The 15,110-nt window shown below is 44.1% G+C and overlaps 1 protein-coding gene and 1 long non-coding RNA gene across 2 annotated transcripts in view; one reads left to right on the top strand and one right to left on the bottom strand.

The window, feature by feature from the left end:
• SRGAP1 (SLIT-ROBO Rho GTPase activating protein 1) overlaps positions 1 to 4,379 on the top strand; it is a 111,387-nt gene extending 107,008 nt beyond the window's left edge. Inside the window, exon 22 of the mRNA XM_079994113.1 lies at positions 838 to 4,379. Coding sequence (XP_079850239.1) covers positions 838 to 1,215 — 378 coding nt within the window. The 3' untranslated portion in view covers positions 1,216 to 4,379. The remainder of the gene's footprint in view (positions 1 to 837) is intronic.
• Positions 1 to 5,521, bottom strand: part of LOC307226020 — a 38,313-nt gene extending 32,792 nt beyond the window's left edge. The window contains exon 1 of the long non-coding RNA XR_013843258.1: positions 5,477 to 5,521. This is a non-coding gene — a long non-coding RNA (uncharacterized lncRNA). The remainder of the gene's footprint in view (positions 1 to 5,476) is intronic.
• Positions 5,522 to 15,110: the final 9,589 nt, after the last annotated feature.

The raw sequence follows: 15,110 nt of genomic DNA, 5'->3' as shown, positions 1-15,110 counted from the left end.
TTCATCTTAAACTACAGATATCTGTTCTTCACTCTGCATTTCATCTAATCTTCCTTGCCCATAATATGATCTTTGCACTACCTTTCCTTTTATTGTCATATTAATGTTAAATTCATGCTGTTTGCACCTTATATTTGGAACTCGGGAGATACTCATGTGGTCCAGTCTCTTCCACTCCTTAAAAATCAACTACAAAACATACATGTTTTCACATCCCTTTCTGAACCTTGGGGATTCTATTCAGCTAAGTCCTATTTGGAATAGACCCAATGAACCTAAGTTTTTCATGTTTATTAACTTCAGTGGGTGTACTCATGAATAGGCTCAGCATTGAATTCCAACCGGTTTGCCTTCATCAGTATTTCTTAAATTATTTTTTAAAGTTTGAAAAGTAGCAAGTCTGCACAGCAAATCCCAAATGACACATATTTCTTGCAGCGTGTCCACTTCTCTGTTGCCCAGGAGAAGCACTGTAGCACTCATTCATCTAGCCCCACGTATAGTACTAAGGATAAAAACATGAGTATTTTATTTTATTATCTGAAAACTAGGTATTGTGCTTCAGATAAGCAGGAAACACCTGGTATTGTTCTTGCTTGCACCTTGCTGTGACTGAATAGTTCTACACATGGTGTTCTTCGTATTTTCTAAACATGTAGTTATCTATTGAGGCATTCCTGTGCCTCAGTACTACTGGTTATGTTATGTTAACTCTCACACAAGAGAGAAAGAGATTTGGTTTCCAAGGAGGAGGAGGCTCAATGCAATGACCTGTGTCATCTTTGGTGTTCGGTATTTCATTAATCTTTAGCAAACTTGCTTCTTCCTTTGGAACAGGATATTGAAGAAACAATGAACACAGCTCTGAATGAACTCCGGGAACTGGAACGTCAAAGCTCTGCAAAACATGCCCCAGATGTAGTGCTGGATACCTTGGAACAAATGAAAAACTCTCCCTCCAGCACCGCCTCCACGGAATCCCTGAGCCCTCTTCACAGTGTCCTCTTGAGAAGCACGGAGCCTCAGATTCGGCGTAGCACCAGCTCTTCCAGCGATACTATGAGTACCTTCAAGCCCATGGTGGCACCCAGAATGGGGGTGCAACTGAAACCGCCTGCCCTTAGGCCAAAGCCCATCGTTCTTCCAAAAACAAACCCAACCGTGGGCCCTTCCTCTCCTTCCCAAGGTCCAGCAGACAAGTCTTGCACAATGTGAAAACCAAGCAGTTTGTGTGACAAGCGTGGAGTGAACTACCAAAAGGATGGAGCGCTGATCAATGTCTTGTGTTCCATCACACCATTCGTTTCTAATTTATAACGGGAGAGGTTTCGTTTTTTTAAAAAACGTTTTTTTTTTACTGTAATGTCTCCAAGCTACCTACGTTAACATGGGTCCAATTTTTAAACTGGACAGTTAATTGTGTGTCGTTTTAAAACAACAGGAATACATGCTTTTACTTGAAAACTCCACGCTGCACCTTTTCTAATAAAAGCATCACAGGTCACAGCCAGCATCCCGTGAGGTTCAATAAGTTACACTTACTCTAGTTTTTAGACTTATGAGTGGTCATTTGAAAGGGATTAATTAATGGATTTGTTTACTTCTATATTGTAATTGGCTCCAGTATAGATCAGATTTTTTTATATGGGCTAAAAGTTTGTATCTTGAGAATTATTAAGAAGTGAATCAGGAAAGACATTTCCTTCAAAATACTTTGTATGTGTGTTGGTAGGGTTAGTACTGCATATGGAGAATGTATTTGCATCTCACACCGACGTAGATGGCAGCTCTCTAAATCAAAGTTAAAGCCTGTTGTCAGAAATGCTATATAGAATAGTTTCTAATGGTTGTACTCAGGCTTGCTGCACTGCAATAAAGGTAGATTTTTAGTCACCAGTTCTTTCAGACAACTGTTCACACAAACAAATCACTACAAAAAATATGTTTACATTCCTATGAGCTGATGGTTTAGATGTCTCTGCAGATAGTCTTAGCTAATCAAATTATTTGTAACAAAACATTCCTAGAAAACCTACACTTTAAAGCTGCTGTATCCTTATGATTATGAAACACATTGGCCTGCACGTCACAGTAAGACATGGCTTATTGCTTTGTGTGAACAAGCAGTGTGCTAGCTCCTAGAAGAAACAAACCACAAGGCTTGACTTGAGCAACAAACAAACCATGAGTGGTAAGCCAGGAACAAGTGGTAGCTAGTTCTTGCAATTTGTTTGTAGCTTGCCACTAGCTATTTGTTTGCAAGAAACAAACCAGTGCGGGTTCATAAGTAAGACAAAGCCAAGTTTTGTGGTTTGTTACTCCTGGCTCCGAGAAGAGTAGGACAGATTGAACACCATGCACCGGTACAAGGCTCGTTCATAGTAAGCCATGGTTTTATTGCTCCTTGTGGCATGCGAAAGGGCTACTGTGTACAAAAGAGTGTGCTGTTTCTCGAGTGTATTTATTCAGGTGAATTTTGATTTCTAAACTGGAATAACTCCTCTTGAGGCGAGAGGTTGTTCACAGGGCAAAGATCTCACTTTCTACTCTAGAATCTGAACAAAATGTATCAGAACCACTCCCCCCCCATTAACATGTCATTACTTTTTTCATGTGTGTTTATGTGTGAGTGAAGCTATCAACCTGCATAGTGCTTCATCTTTGTTGTTATTGTTACATATGAACTAACAAGTGTTTTGCACAAACTTAACAGTAAGCTATATCATTTCCGTGAATCTTTTTACAAGGTCACCACCTCACTCCACAGGAGAATTTATCGCATGTTACTAATCAGGCAAACACTTAACTAAAAACCGTGTAAGTACTAGGCTGGAGTTGGGGGAAGGAATTGATTCAGCTGATACTTGTCTACATATGCAAAACTTGGTCAAAATAGGGGGTTTCTTTTGTCATAGAACTTGTCACATTAGGAACTTGTCATTCTTCAAAAGGAATGTTTTCATTTGGGTCCTTCGCACTATGCAGAATCAAACAAGAGGAGACTAGTTGTTAGGCAGAAAGAATTGCCTAAGGACATTGTAGCTACCACTGTTGTTTGGGACTGATTTACTCCCATTGCAGTTTGTTTACTAATTATATTTAGCTGAATGGGATTGCCAAATCACATGTAGCATGGACGTGGCAAAGACGTAAGCAGCTTTGCAAACAAGTTGCCCACATGAACATCTGTGAGCCAGCCCTGCTCACACATCTTCTGTTAGTTATTTGTGCCCAAAAATGGGGGAGAGACAAACATTTTCATCTCAGTTGATGAAGCTGGGGGCTATTTACAAACCTAAATTGGAAAGCAGATCTGGGTGGAATTCATAAATCTGAAAAACAAGATGAAAAATAATTCACTTGGCGCTACAGTATATATAATGATTTTGTTTGCCACAGTAGACCATGGGAAATATTACATTCACCAAAGCTGCCACTGTCTAGAAAGGAACTCGATCCCATATCCCTAGACTGCACCCTGGAAGCTTAACTAAGATCCTGGACTCTGTAGTGAGCTTTTAGCTAATGCTAATCATAGTGAAGTGTTGCCGTGGCCCCTGAAAGGCTAGGAATTATTTTTGTAACGAGCCCAAATCTAGGACCTATGGGCCAAATGGAAGCGTTGCTGTTCCTTTAAGTGCATTATAGCCTAGTGACTTCGTATTCTTATTAATAGGTTGTGTGGCAAAACTTAAGGTGGGTGCCTGTATCATGAAATTGCATAGGGAAACTCTGTACGTCTGAATAACTGTACCGGCCTCCATACTGCTTATATTAGAGATTGTTTAGTGGAGAAGGGAAAAAATATTAGAAACAGTGCATCCAGTGATTGCTTCTGCTTAGAACATTCACGCGAGTTAAATGTGTGTAGTTTGATGGTTTGTTATAGCTACTTGAAGTATAGTGAATGGATATTTAAGAGGAAAGACTGATACAGCTACAGGCTGTATAGTAAAAGGGTAACCGCCTGTGTACCTAATCGAATCAGTATTGTCCTTGACTGTCAGTTTGATAGATTGCAGTGCTGGTAGCTTCCTGCTTGTTGACTGTTACCTAATTGTGTCAATGTACATCTGTAGTATGTACATGTGAAAGTGCCTTTACATTTTTAGAGGAGCTTTAACTTTGCTCTTGTATTGTTGCAGTTCCATTTCATGTTCTGCTGCATTCCCATTGCATTCCTTCCATTCTCAGACAACAGGAGAGTTACAATTGCACAGTTTTAAAAGAAGAAAACGTACTGTTAAGCTGTTGTGGCAATGCACTTTTATGTATAGTACTGTACATTTTGGCATGTACCATTACAGGCTTCAATATACATTCAGATTTGTTTCTCATAGTGTAACTTTATATAATAAATAAGGGTAGTTTTGTCTGTGTTTGTTTTGTTTTAATGATGTCTAATTATCAACATATTTCTACGTGTGTGTATCCTTGCATATGCCTTTTCTTGGCTCAGTGTTAATGAGGCCCAATTCCCTAAGTTCCAAGACACCTTTAGAGGGTCATATTTACCTTTAGTGGAGGCAGCCTGGGAGTCTTATGGTGCTCGGAAATATCTCATTTACCGTATTTTTCGTCCCATATGACGCTCCGTCCCATAGGATGCACCTAGTTTTTTTGGGAGGGAAATAAAGGAAAAAAAAATTCCTTTATCCCCCCCCCCCCAAAGCAGGTCGGGGAAACCGAACCAGGTCGAGGAACAGCGGGATGGCGGCGCTGCGCCTCCCTGCTGTCCCCCGAGCTTGTGGGGCTGGCCGATGTCTGTCCGGCACGCGGGGCGCTCTGCTTCAGGGTGCCCCACCCACCGGGCGGCAGGCTGCTATCCGCAGCATGGGGAGCCCTGCGGGGAACTCCCGCAGGGCTGCCTAGGCTGTGGATGTCTTCCTGAAGCCTGGAGAGCGAGAGGGGTCGGTGCGCACCAACCCCTCTCGCTCTCCAAGCTTCAGCGAAACCCTGCGTTCGCCCCATAGGACGCACCCAGATTTCCCCTTCATTTTTGGAGGGGGAAAAGTGCGTCCTATAGGGCGAAAAATACGGTATTTACAAGTGTACAAGCCGAGCAGGTAAGCAAGCAGTCATTCATGAAGGGAGTGCTGTTCCCAAAGCCAACAGCAAAGCCAGACAGCCACAAAGTACAAAGACCACTTCTACCAGCCATTTTAAAAAAGGCTCAGAACTCGTTTTTTTCCTTGTCCAGATTCAAAGCAAACAAACTCTCCTCTTTCAGTTCCAGCTCATGAAAGCAACTGTATCACGTTCAAGGGTGCATAGTGGAAATGGTAGACAAAGAACACAGATGACTCCATATACATTTATCTAAGTGAGGAGTCTCTTGCACTGCCCAGGTATTTTTTAGAAAGCAAAAAATACTGTGGTTTCTAAATAGTGTGATCTGTGAGTTAGGGCTTGTCATGCTAAATATCATGTGAAGTAACACCAAAGTGATGTCTGACATCTTGATTCAAAATGACACCTGGCATCCTAACAGTGATCAAATTTGCTCCACCTCAGGAACCCCTGTTTGATGACAATTTTCAATAGGTGGCAAACCTATGCCAAAAAAAAGGGTGAAGTCACACCAGAGTCATGTTTTGGTCCACCATCTTGATTCAAAAGGGCAGCTAGAGCCCCAAAATTCCCAAAGATGGCTGCCTCCAGTATGGAAACTCTTGTGCCAAGCTTGGCAACACTCACTGAAGAGGCAGCCAAAACTACAGAGAACAAATGAATGAGCCATTTTCCAAAATGTACAGTAGGTTCATTTACTTACATACTGCTTAATAACACAACTTCTGATCGGTTCACAAAAATAACAAAGAACTATAATAAAGAATGAAACTGAAAAACTGCAATATAAAACAATAACAAACCCAAAACATTAAGATAGCAGCACATTTAAAAAATAAGGAACCCCTTCCCTTCTCACCTCTCGTCTAAGGCACATTCTTTCACATCTACACAAACCATACAATACCCAGTAGTCATCCGATATCACTTGCACAATTCTATTTGCACACATTCACTCCAACTCTAGCACCATTTTTGCTCTACAAACAATGAGCTGCAAAAACGGCGGGAGACTAAACATTCACTGGCAGAACCATAAAAATATATAAACAAATTCCTACCCATGGATCACACAGATTACTGTCTATAATACTAGCACATCTGGCTCTCACCCAAGCTATCTACCATCCAAGACCCTCACCCAAGGAGGGGTGGAGCTGCAAGGAGTGCCTTCGAGGTGTCGACCACACACAAAAGGCACTCCACAAAAAATCCCATTTGAAGGTTATTTTTCCCTTCAAAACAGCTATGAGCCAATAATTTTCTGACTTTCACTGTAATATTAAGGGGCAAATCATACCTTCTAGGAGCCCTGCAAACATCCTTTTTATTCTGCGTTCATTATGATTTGTGTTCATGATGCTATAGGGTGGTTACACATAATCCCACTTTCAATACTGTTTGTGACAGCAAGTTTGGGAGTGGTTCCGCTGTGTCAATCACAACATATCCTGTAACTTCATGCTGAAATCCCGTAACTTTTTTTTATAGCACAAATGTCCTGGTTTATTTTGTCCCGCTTTGGTTGAGCCATAGCCCCTCAGGACAGCAATAATGTGGTATCATTGGAGAAGCAGCACAGTACAAACTCAAGCAGAATAAATCCATATACATCCATATAGCAGAATAAAACCACTAACTAAAGCACTATTATTGTGTCAAGAACATGTCGCAGAATGCAGCTGCAATAAAACGCCAGTATGAAGGGGCCAATAAGAACTGAACAGGGATATACCAAGTTTGAATTATTTGCATCTTCTGGAAGGAAATAATACAGGAAAACTATATGCATGAAGCAGATACGGAATGCTAAGGGAGAAAACTCCATGCACTGCATTGCATTCCTTGCATTTCTTTTTATGTAACATTGATGCCAAATCATGCATTTTGCATGGAGCTGTGTCTCCAGAATTAGCCTTTTCAGCACGACAGAGTTACAAAGGGAGGTAGCTGCATATCCACCCTACTTTTACCAGTGGTAAATCTTGATGTCACAAAGACGCAACCCTTTTATCTCCTGCCTGTCTTGTTTTATCTCCATCACATCCCTTTTTGTACCTTAACAAGAAACCTGCTTCAATATTTAACTAATACAAATGTTCCTTATTATGGATGCAACAGCATCAGGAAAATGTTAGGCAGGGTATGAATAAGGAATCCCTCTGAAGTGGTTTTGTTAAAGGAAAATATATCCCTGCTCAGCTGATTTACATCTACTTAACTTGGAGCAAACTTTGGAAAGTCTGCTTGGGATATCTTGCCATCACAAATAACACAGCACATGCCAACTGACTCATTCTATGGAGATGATAAGCTGAGGCCTAAGAAGCTTGTTCAGTTGTCTAAGGTAGTGAGGATTCAGCATATAACTGCCATGACCTGGGGTCAAATCCTGGTTAAGGGAGAGAGGAGTGATGCTTTGACCTGATTTCTCCCTTCTTGGGGGTACCACAATCCTGTCATCCAAGAAGCTGGGCCACAAAAAAACGAGAAGCCATGGTGATCATAGAATCTCCATGGTGATCATGAAATCGTAGAATTGTCACAGTTCTTAAGGGCTATCACGTGGAAGAGGTAGAAAGCTTGTTTTCTCCTGCTCTGGATGGTAGGACTTGCAAGTTACAAGAAAGGAGATCCCGAATAAACTTTTGAAAAAAAAACCTGTGAAAGTTCCTTGGAGGTTTTTAAGCAGAGCTTGGGTGGCTATATTGCCATGGATGCTTTAACTGAGACTCCTACATTGCGGGGGGCTGCACTAGTGACCTCTCAGGGATGCAAGCCTCTGCAGTGTGTATGGAGGTCCTAGACGACAAGACCTCTCTCTCTGCCCTGCTGATGTGGTCCAAAGGAAAGCAGAGCAATATATCTGGCACTAGAGCTTGGCTGCAGGAGTTACTGGAAGGAGACATACAAGGCACCATCCAGCCTTCTTGGGGACTCCACTCCAGAACTGTGTAAGGTATACTCCTTAGCTTTTGCTTCTCACAAAGATATATTGCAAGGCAGCAGGAGCATTAGATACATTTGAAACTTTGGAACAACGCTTTCTCATAGGAGTCTGTGCTCCGGGGAGTGGGATGGGAAGGGGAAACATAATGCCATGCTCTTTTACAAAACAAATTTAAAAAATTTGATTTAAAAAAATAGAATTAGTGGGCTCCATCTACTGCTGACCCACCCCAGTCCCAACAGGCACTAGTGAAGATGAATGAATATTTTAGACAAAAGGGACAGGGAGGAAAGGTTGAATTTTCACAAAGTTGTGTGGCGAGGTGGGGGGGGGAACACCCATATTTAGCAACTATGTAAATGTGGAGTGCCAAGAAGTGTTGAATTTATCTCTGGGGTCCCTCCATTTCTTTGTGCAATTGGTACATATCTACATTTTATCCCTAGACTACCTATGGTATATTTGATTACATTGAAAAATTGGCCGCCATTTGCTGGCTTCAAATAAATTGATAAATAGATATATATACAGTACTTGCGCACCATGGCAACTAGTGCATCATTACCATAGTAACCAACTGAATATCATTACCTTCTACAGCAAGTACTGGTTGAGTGATACCGTAAGAAAAAAATCCTGAACAGACCAGCTCTCTGAAAGTGAGCATTCATAATTTCCCCATTTACTACGGCGGTCCAATATTTCTGATTAACAACAGTAACTCTTCAGTAGGAAGATTGCTTTCTTCATCTATCCCTGTGTCAAGACCAGGCTGACAGAAGAGGACCTACTTCACGGTTTGCATTCTGTCCTCGATAAATCGGCCCATGGAATTATTAAGCGTGATCCATAAGCTGCCGAGCCTTACACTGAGGGAGGGAAACCAGGACACCTCAGAAACCTTGAAGAGTTGGGCGCTTTGAGGACAAAAATCAGTCATCTCCACTGCAAGCAAGATGCCACGATCGATGCCGTCTTGAGTGAGCTTTCTAATGCCCTATCAAGCCATGCTTTGTAGGACCAGCTTCAGCTTTGCAGCCTGGTGGCACTGACGAGAGTATTTGTGAATTTGCACCCAATAACAGGGCGCTTGGATGCTTGACCTTCATGACTGATTAAAGGTAGCCATAGCTACCTTTAGCAAGACTGGGTGGGTTCAGGGTGTGGTGAATGAGTCTTCGCATGAGTGGGTGGCTCTAACCACCTTGGAAGATGTGACAGTGTGGCCACGTCTGGGGGAAAAGCCACCTTGGACCTAATAGTATTTAGCAACTACCACCCTGTCACCAATTCCCCAGCCTGGGCTTACACAAATGACGATGGGCTAAAACAGCCTTGGGAGGCTTGTGATTTGTTCTTGAAACAATCTGGCGGGTTAACTCTTCAATGTAATTTCCCTGAGGTAAATCAATTCCCTCCCTTATCTTAAGTAACTATTAAATTCCACCTACATGAGGAAAAACACCTTGGTTCAGCAACTTGCCATTTTTTATTATTATTATTCCCATCAGGGCTAAAAGCAGAGTGCAGAAATGACAATCAGGAAGGGAGTACAGACAGGAGGCTTAAGGACTCCTCTCCCAGCACCTCTACTCTGATCAGCACCAGAATCTAACTTTCCTTGCCTCCATCCCACCAGGTTGCTTTAAAAGAGAAGGAATGGAGATCCACTGTGTGTGTGTGTGCGTGCACACACCCACCCGTTTAAATCTTTTACTTAATTCAAAAATGGAGAGGGGGGAATACTATATCCATTGTGTACATCCCCAAAGCTATTTAGAGTTTCCCCATCAGTCCAGGCATACTTGCATGCAGTGACAATGTGTGTCATCACATGGATCAACCTTATTCATGAGAAGAGCCTCCTTCACGACAGTGTCATACGGCATTCTGGGCTTTTATAGCGAGAGCTAAACAGTGTGGTGTGCCTCAAAACTGGATGCATTGTGATTTTTTTAAGGTTTCTAATCCAGAATCTCCCCCTAGTGGCTTGCTTTCATTCACACAGTCAGCCCGGTGCTGAGCTTTCTTTAAAACACATACACCCTGGGATTTGTCCCATCCAGCCCTAAACTATATTCTCTGGGGCTCCCCAACACAGATCCAATAATCTGCTCCACAGGTGAACATGCAGGAATCCTTACACAAAGTCATACATCTGCAGCCGGGGAGTAGTAAAGCTACACTGGAATTAGGAGAGGAACAAGAGGTACCTGCAACAAAATGTTGCAGCATAGAATGTTCTCCAGGATCCCCATTCCGTTCTGCCCTCTGCCAGCTTTCCATTCCCCACGCCAACCCTCACCCACCATTCTAGTTCCTTACTGGACTCTGTTTTTAGGGGGACATTACCCTGAGGCTCCTCCCGCAAAGGTACTTCTGCAAGCATGCTGATACCTGCATGGGTGGAGAATAGGTTTTTCAGCCAAGGAATGCAGTGGTTAAAATGTTGGACTTAAGACCTGGGTTCAGATCCTAGTTCACTGGGTGGCTTTGGGCAAGTCATTGCCTCCCAGGCTAACATAAGTGTTGAAACAATAAAATTGGGAGGCAGAAAACAATGTACACCACCCTAAGCTCATTACCGTAAAGAAAGTGAATGGGGAAAACTTATGCAGACATAAATGACATTGAAAGTGGGATCATGTATAACCACCCTGATACCACCCTGAGCACAAATAATCAGCCCTAAAAAAGTCCTTTAAAATGATGTCTGGAGGGGCTCATGGTGTGAAGAAATTTGCCATCAGAGAGAATATGATAGGCAGGGGTCAGCAAACTTTTTCAGCAGGGGGCCGGTCCACTGCCCCTCAAACCTTGGGGCGGGGGACTATATTTTGGAATAAAAAATAAAAGAGTTCTTATGCCCCACAAATAACCCAGAGATGTGTTTTAAATAAAAGCACACATTCTACTCATGTAAAATAAACGCGGGCCAGATTTCGAAGATGATTGGGCTGGATCCAACCCCCGGGCCTTAGTTTGCCTACCCATGTGGTAGAGCATATTCTTTGCCTGTAGAAAGCCTTGGTACTTGGTCTCTCCAGCTTTAAAAAAGGACCGGGTAGCAGGTAATGAGAAAAACCCATCTGAGACCCTAGAGCGACTGACGGACAGAGTACACAATACCAGGGTAGGTGGACAAATAATATGATCAGCTATAAGGAATTCAGCTCTAGAAGAGAGTCTGTAAAGCAGGGAGCCCCAACCTTTGGGGGCCAGTGATCACATGTGGAATTCTGATATAGGGCAGTGGGGGGTGTGACCTATCACAAAATGGCTGCCACAGGGGTGTGGCATAATGGCTTCAAAGTAGGCGTGGCTGAGCCAGTTTAAAGAACTGAGCAGGAAGAGCAATCAGCCTTTCATGCATTGTGGATTTTTTAAGCGGATGTTTAATGCCACCTTTCATGAGTGCCAAAGGAGGTACTGGCAGGCACACTGGTGCCCATGGGTGCCACACTGGTAAGGCAAAGCAAGTAACAAGAGGACTCCAATCTGCTTTATCAATCTCTTTCCTGTGGGTAGCAGCACAGAAACCGCTGCCGGTAAAATACAGTCCGTTGACAATTAAAGGGCATGAATTTTAGTCTCTCTACCAGGATAGTGAACCTGTGGTACTGCAAATGTCGTGGAGCTTGATTAGCTCTAGCCAGCATGGCCAATGTGCTGGTTGCAAGGAAAAAATAGGTATAAAAGGAGAAGTCTCTGGCTGCCAAGATTCATGTCCTTTTCCATGCAGTCTTCAGAAAAAGCTGCACAAGAAATAAAACTTGGCTAAGTTACAGTGCTGAAAGTTCCTAAATTATTAGTACAGGAACTCAAGTGGCTTGTGAAAGCCATGGGGTTATGCTGGAGCAACAAGCTTAGCCTCTTCATACACTGAGCTTCTTAGGCAGACTGGAGGAAAACAAAGACTTGATTACCTACTCCTTCCCAAGACGAGTTAAACCTGGCAGGACTGCTTACTCTATGACAGGCATCCCCAAACTCGGCCCTCCCATCCTCCCTGGCTAACAGGACCAGTGGGCTGGGATGATGGGAATTGTAGTCCCAAAAACATCTGGAGGGCCAAGTTTGGGGATGCCTACTCTATGATCTTAACCCCTTCATGCATTAATTAAACTTAAGCATGTTGGTTATATGAGGCTGGTTATCCCACACAGTGGTTATAGATAACAAAGGTTTTCAGTCCAACAACATCTGAACATTTTGACATTTAGCTAGCAGGTTATGTAATGAAGTCAGATGACTCTGTGTCACTTTTATCTCTACTTCTTATAAACAGCTCAAATATTTAATTGACTTTTTTTTTCAGTAAACAATGCAGTTATCTTTCATGCTGCATGGAAAATCCTCAGTACTTCATGAGCAAATGGTGCACTCAGCATAGTGTCAAAAATTTAGCACCATTAAATATTTTATCTCTGCAGCCCTGAGCCACAGAAGAAGTGCAGATAGGCTGCACTTTCAAAATGCTAATTTGAGACAAAATAGTTTCAGCCTAAATGATAGAGAATAGCTAACTGATCCAAAAAATTCCAGAAAAAAATTAATTGTTGGACCAAGGATTTCCTAGCTAAGATTTGAATAAAATTGTTTGTAAAATCTTGGGTCCATTTTAAAGTGTTACAGTAGGGGACTATGGGTAAGTCTTAGCTCAAGCTTCATGGCCTTCAAAATATATGTAGGATTCATTAGCAATTCACTTAAAATTAGGTTCTCAGCTCTCAAATTAAAGCACACATGCTCAACGTGATATCCACTCTGACTGTAGTTTTGCTTATTGCATTGTATAGAAATCTGCAAGTCAGGGGTGAGGAACTTCTGGCCTGTGGGTCAAATATGCCCCAGCTGAAGCACCAGTTTGGCATGGAAAACCAAGCCCACCTGCTCCACACCTGACAGTAGGTGTGGGCAGGTACTGACATGAGTTCAAAGGAACAACCAGGAGCTTAAAGTGAGCTCCCAGTCATTGCTTTGCTGCAGCAAGGCAGCCACCCACTGACAGATGATAGGAGTGTGTCTTGCTCCAGGAACAGGAAGTACCTGATACAAACAGGAAGTAGTTTGTATCAACAAGAGTGCTAAAATTAAATATGGAGGAAACTCCTATTTGAAGGTGTGCTGGAAATGCATCTTCAAAGAGTCTCATCACCTGTCACAGAGAGTGTCCTGGAAGGCCCCATTTGGCCCCCAAGGCTGAGGCTCTTCATCCCATACTAGATGTTGCCCTGATGCCCACCACTTGCTGAAGCCTCTCATCAAACGTTTGGAAATTAGCCATTTCTGATCCTTTCTACCCCAAATTCAACATGGGTGTTATGTACTGAGTCAAATAGGATCCAAACTGCAGCAGTCTGATTGGTCCTAGAACAATAGGATCCAAAAGGCAGCAGTCTGATTGGTCCTAGAACAATAGGATTCAGAATGCAGCAGTCTGATTGGTCCTAGAACAATGCAGCAGTATGATTGGTTGGCAGGAACCACCCAGTCATGCTCCAGATTGAAGTGAATCCACAACCTGATTGGCTTACAGTAGAATTCCGGAATTAGCCAATCATGTGCAGCCCATTGTGTAAATAATGTATATAAAGCAGATACTTTGAGGGGACTTTCATTCATTCCTCCTCACCACTATGAGCTGAATAAAGAGCATGAAATCACTTTGCGACTCTGAGTATATTTCACTGGCGACGAGGATGGGATCCCGCTGAGCTGACTGCCACACACAGCACCGCAGCACCGCCACCTGCCGCACCGCTGCCTCACACCGTGTATCCAGGCTTCAGCTCCGGGACACAAGGAACTCAGAATGGCAACCGACAGCAGCTTCTCGCCGTTCAACCCAGCATCCGGAGACTGGGAAGCGTACGCCTCCCGTTTCACCTTCCTCCTAGAAGCCAAAGGGGTCACCGATGAAGAAGACGCCAAGAAGAGGGCAATATTCTTCAGCGTTTGCGGAGAGGAGACATTTGAAATCGCCCGGGCTCTCCTTGCGCCTGAAGACGTTGCTACTGTTCCATACAAAACAATAATGGAACAGCTGAAGGGGCACTTTTCGCCACAGCCCTCAGTGGTAGCTCGTCGAAATGCCTTCTATGCAAAGCGGCAAGCCCCTGGGGAAACCATAACTGGGTTTGTGACCTCTCTCCGCCAAGCCGCCCGGTTCTGCAACTTCTCAGAGCTGGAGAACATGCTTCGTGACCGCCTCGTCGGTGGCCTGAGGGATGAGAAGCTGCAACGACGCCTCTACGCTAAGAAGAACCTAACGTTCCAGGTCGCTCTGGAGGAGGCCCTGGCAACGGAAGCTGCCGAGAGGTCGACGCAAGAGGCACGGCCGAGCCAGCCATCCCAACCGAGGGTCCACCACGAAGACCTCACCGACGACTCAGGATCTGACAGGGAGGAGGTGCACCGAGTACAGCAGCGCACTCAAGCAGCCCACATACCACAGCTGCCTCGACGAGAAGGAGGGAACTGCGCAAGCTGTGGAGAAAGTCACGAGAGGAGGACCTGCCGTTTCCGCAACGCAGAGTGCAGGCAGTGCCGAAAAGTGGGACACATCGCCCGGGTGTGTCGGGCTCGGCCCACCCGATGCCAGGCATCAGATGACCAATCCAAGAACCCCAGGTCCCGGGGCCCAACGCACCAAGGCAACTCGACGGAGCTCACGGACTTCCAGGTATACCAGTTGCCCCACCCCAACGTAGAAAAAATTTATGTAGAGGTACAGATAGAGGGGGCCCCATGCCGCATGGAGCTTGACACGGGTTCAACTCTATCCATAATCTCGGCAAGGACCTTAAGGAAACTGTGTCCTACTGGGGGTCCCAAACTCAGGCCGGCCCCATTCACCCTCCGGGACTTCCAGAAACGTAAGGTCCCCACAATGGGGGTGGGGACCTTCAGGGTGCAATACCGAGGGCGGACGCGGCAACTGGACTTACTTGTGGTCAAGGGCCCCTACATTAGCCTACTGGGATTGTCATGGTTTGGACCACTGGGGCTAGCTGTCACCGGGGTGAACCACACTAGCTTACAAGTGGACGTGGACGCCATATGCAAGGAATTTCCGGGGGTTTTCGAT

The sequence above is a fragment of the Podarcis cretensis genome, assembly GCF_951804945.1.
Source record: "Podarcis cretensis genome assembly, chromosome: 10".
Classification (NCBI taxonomy): domain Eukaryota; kingdom Metazoa; phylum Chordata; class Lepidosauria; order Squamata; family Lacertidae; genus Podarcis; species Podarcis cretensis.
The sequence above is the reverse complement of the archived record's forward strand: the minus strand, read 5'-3'. Positions and strand labels throughout refer to the sequence as shown.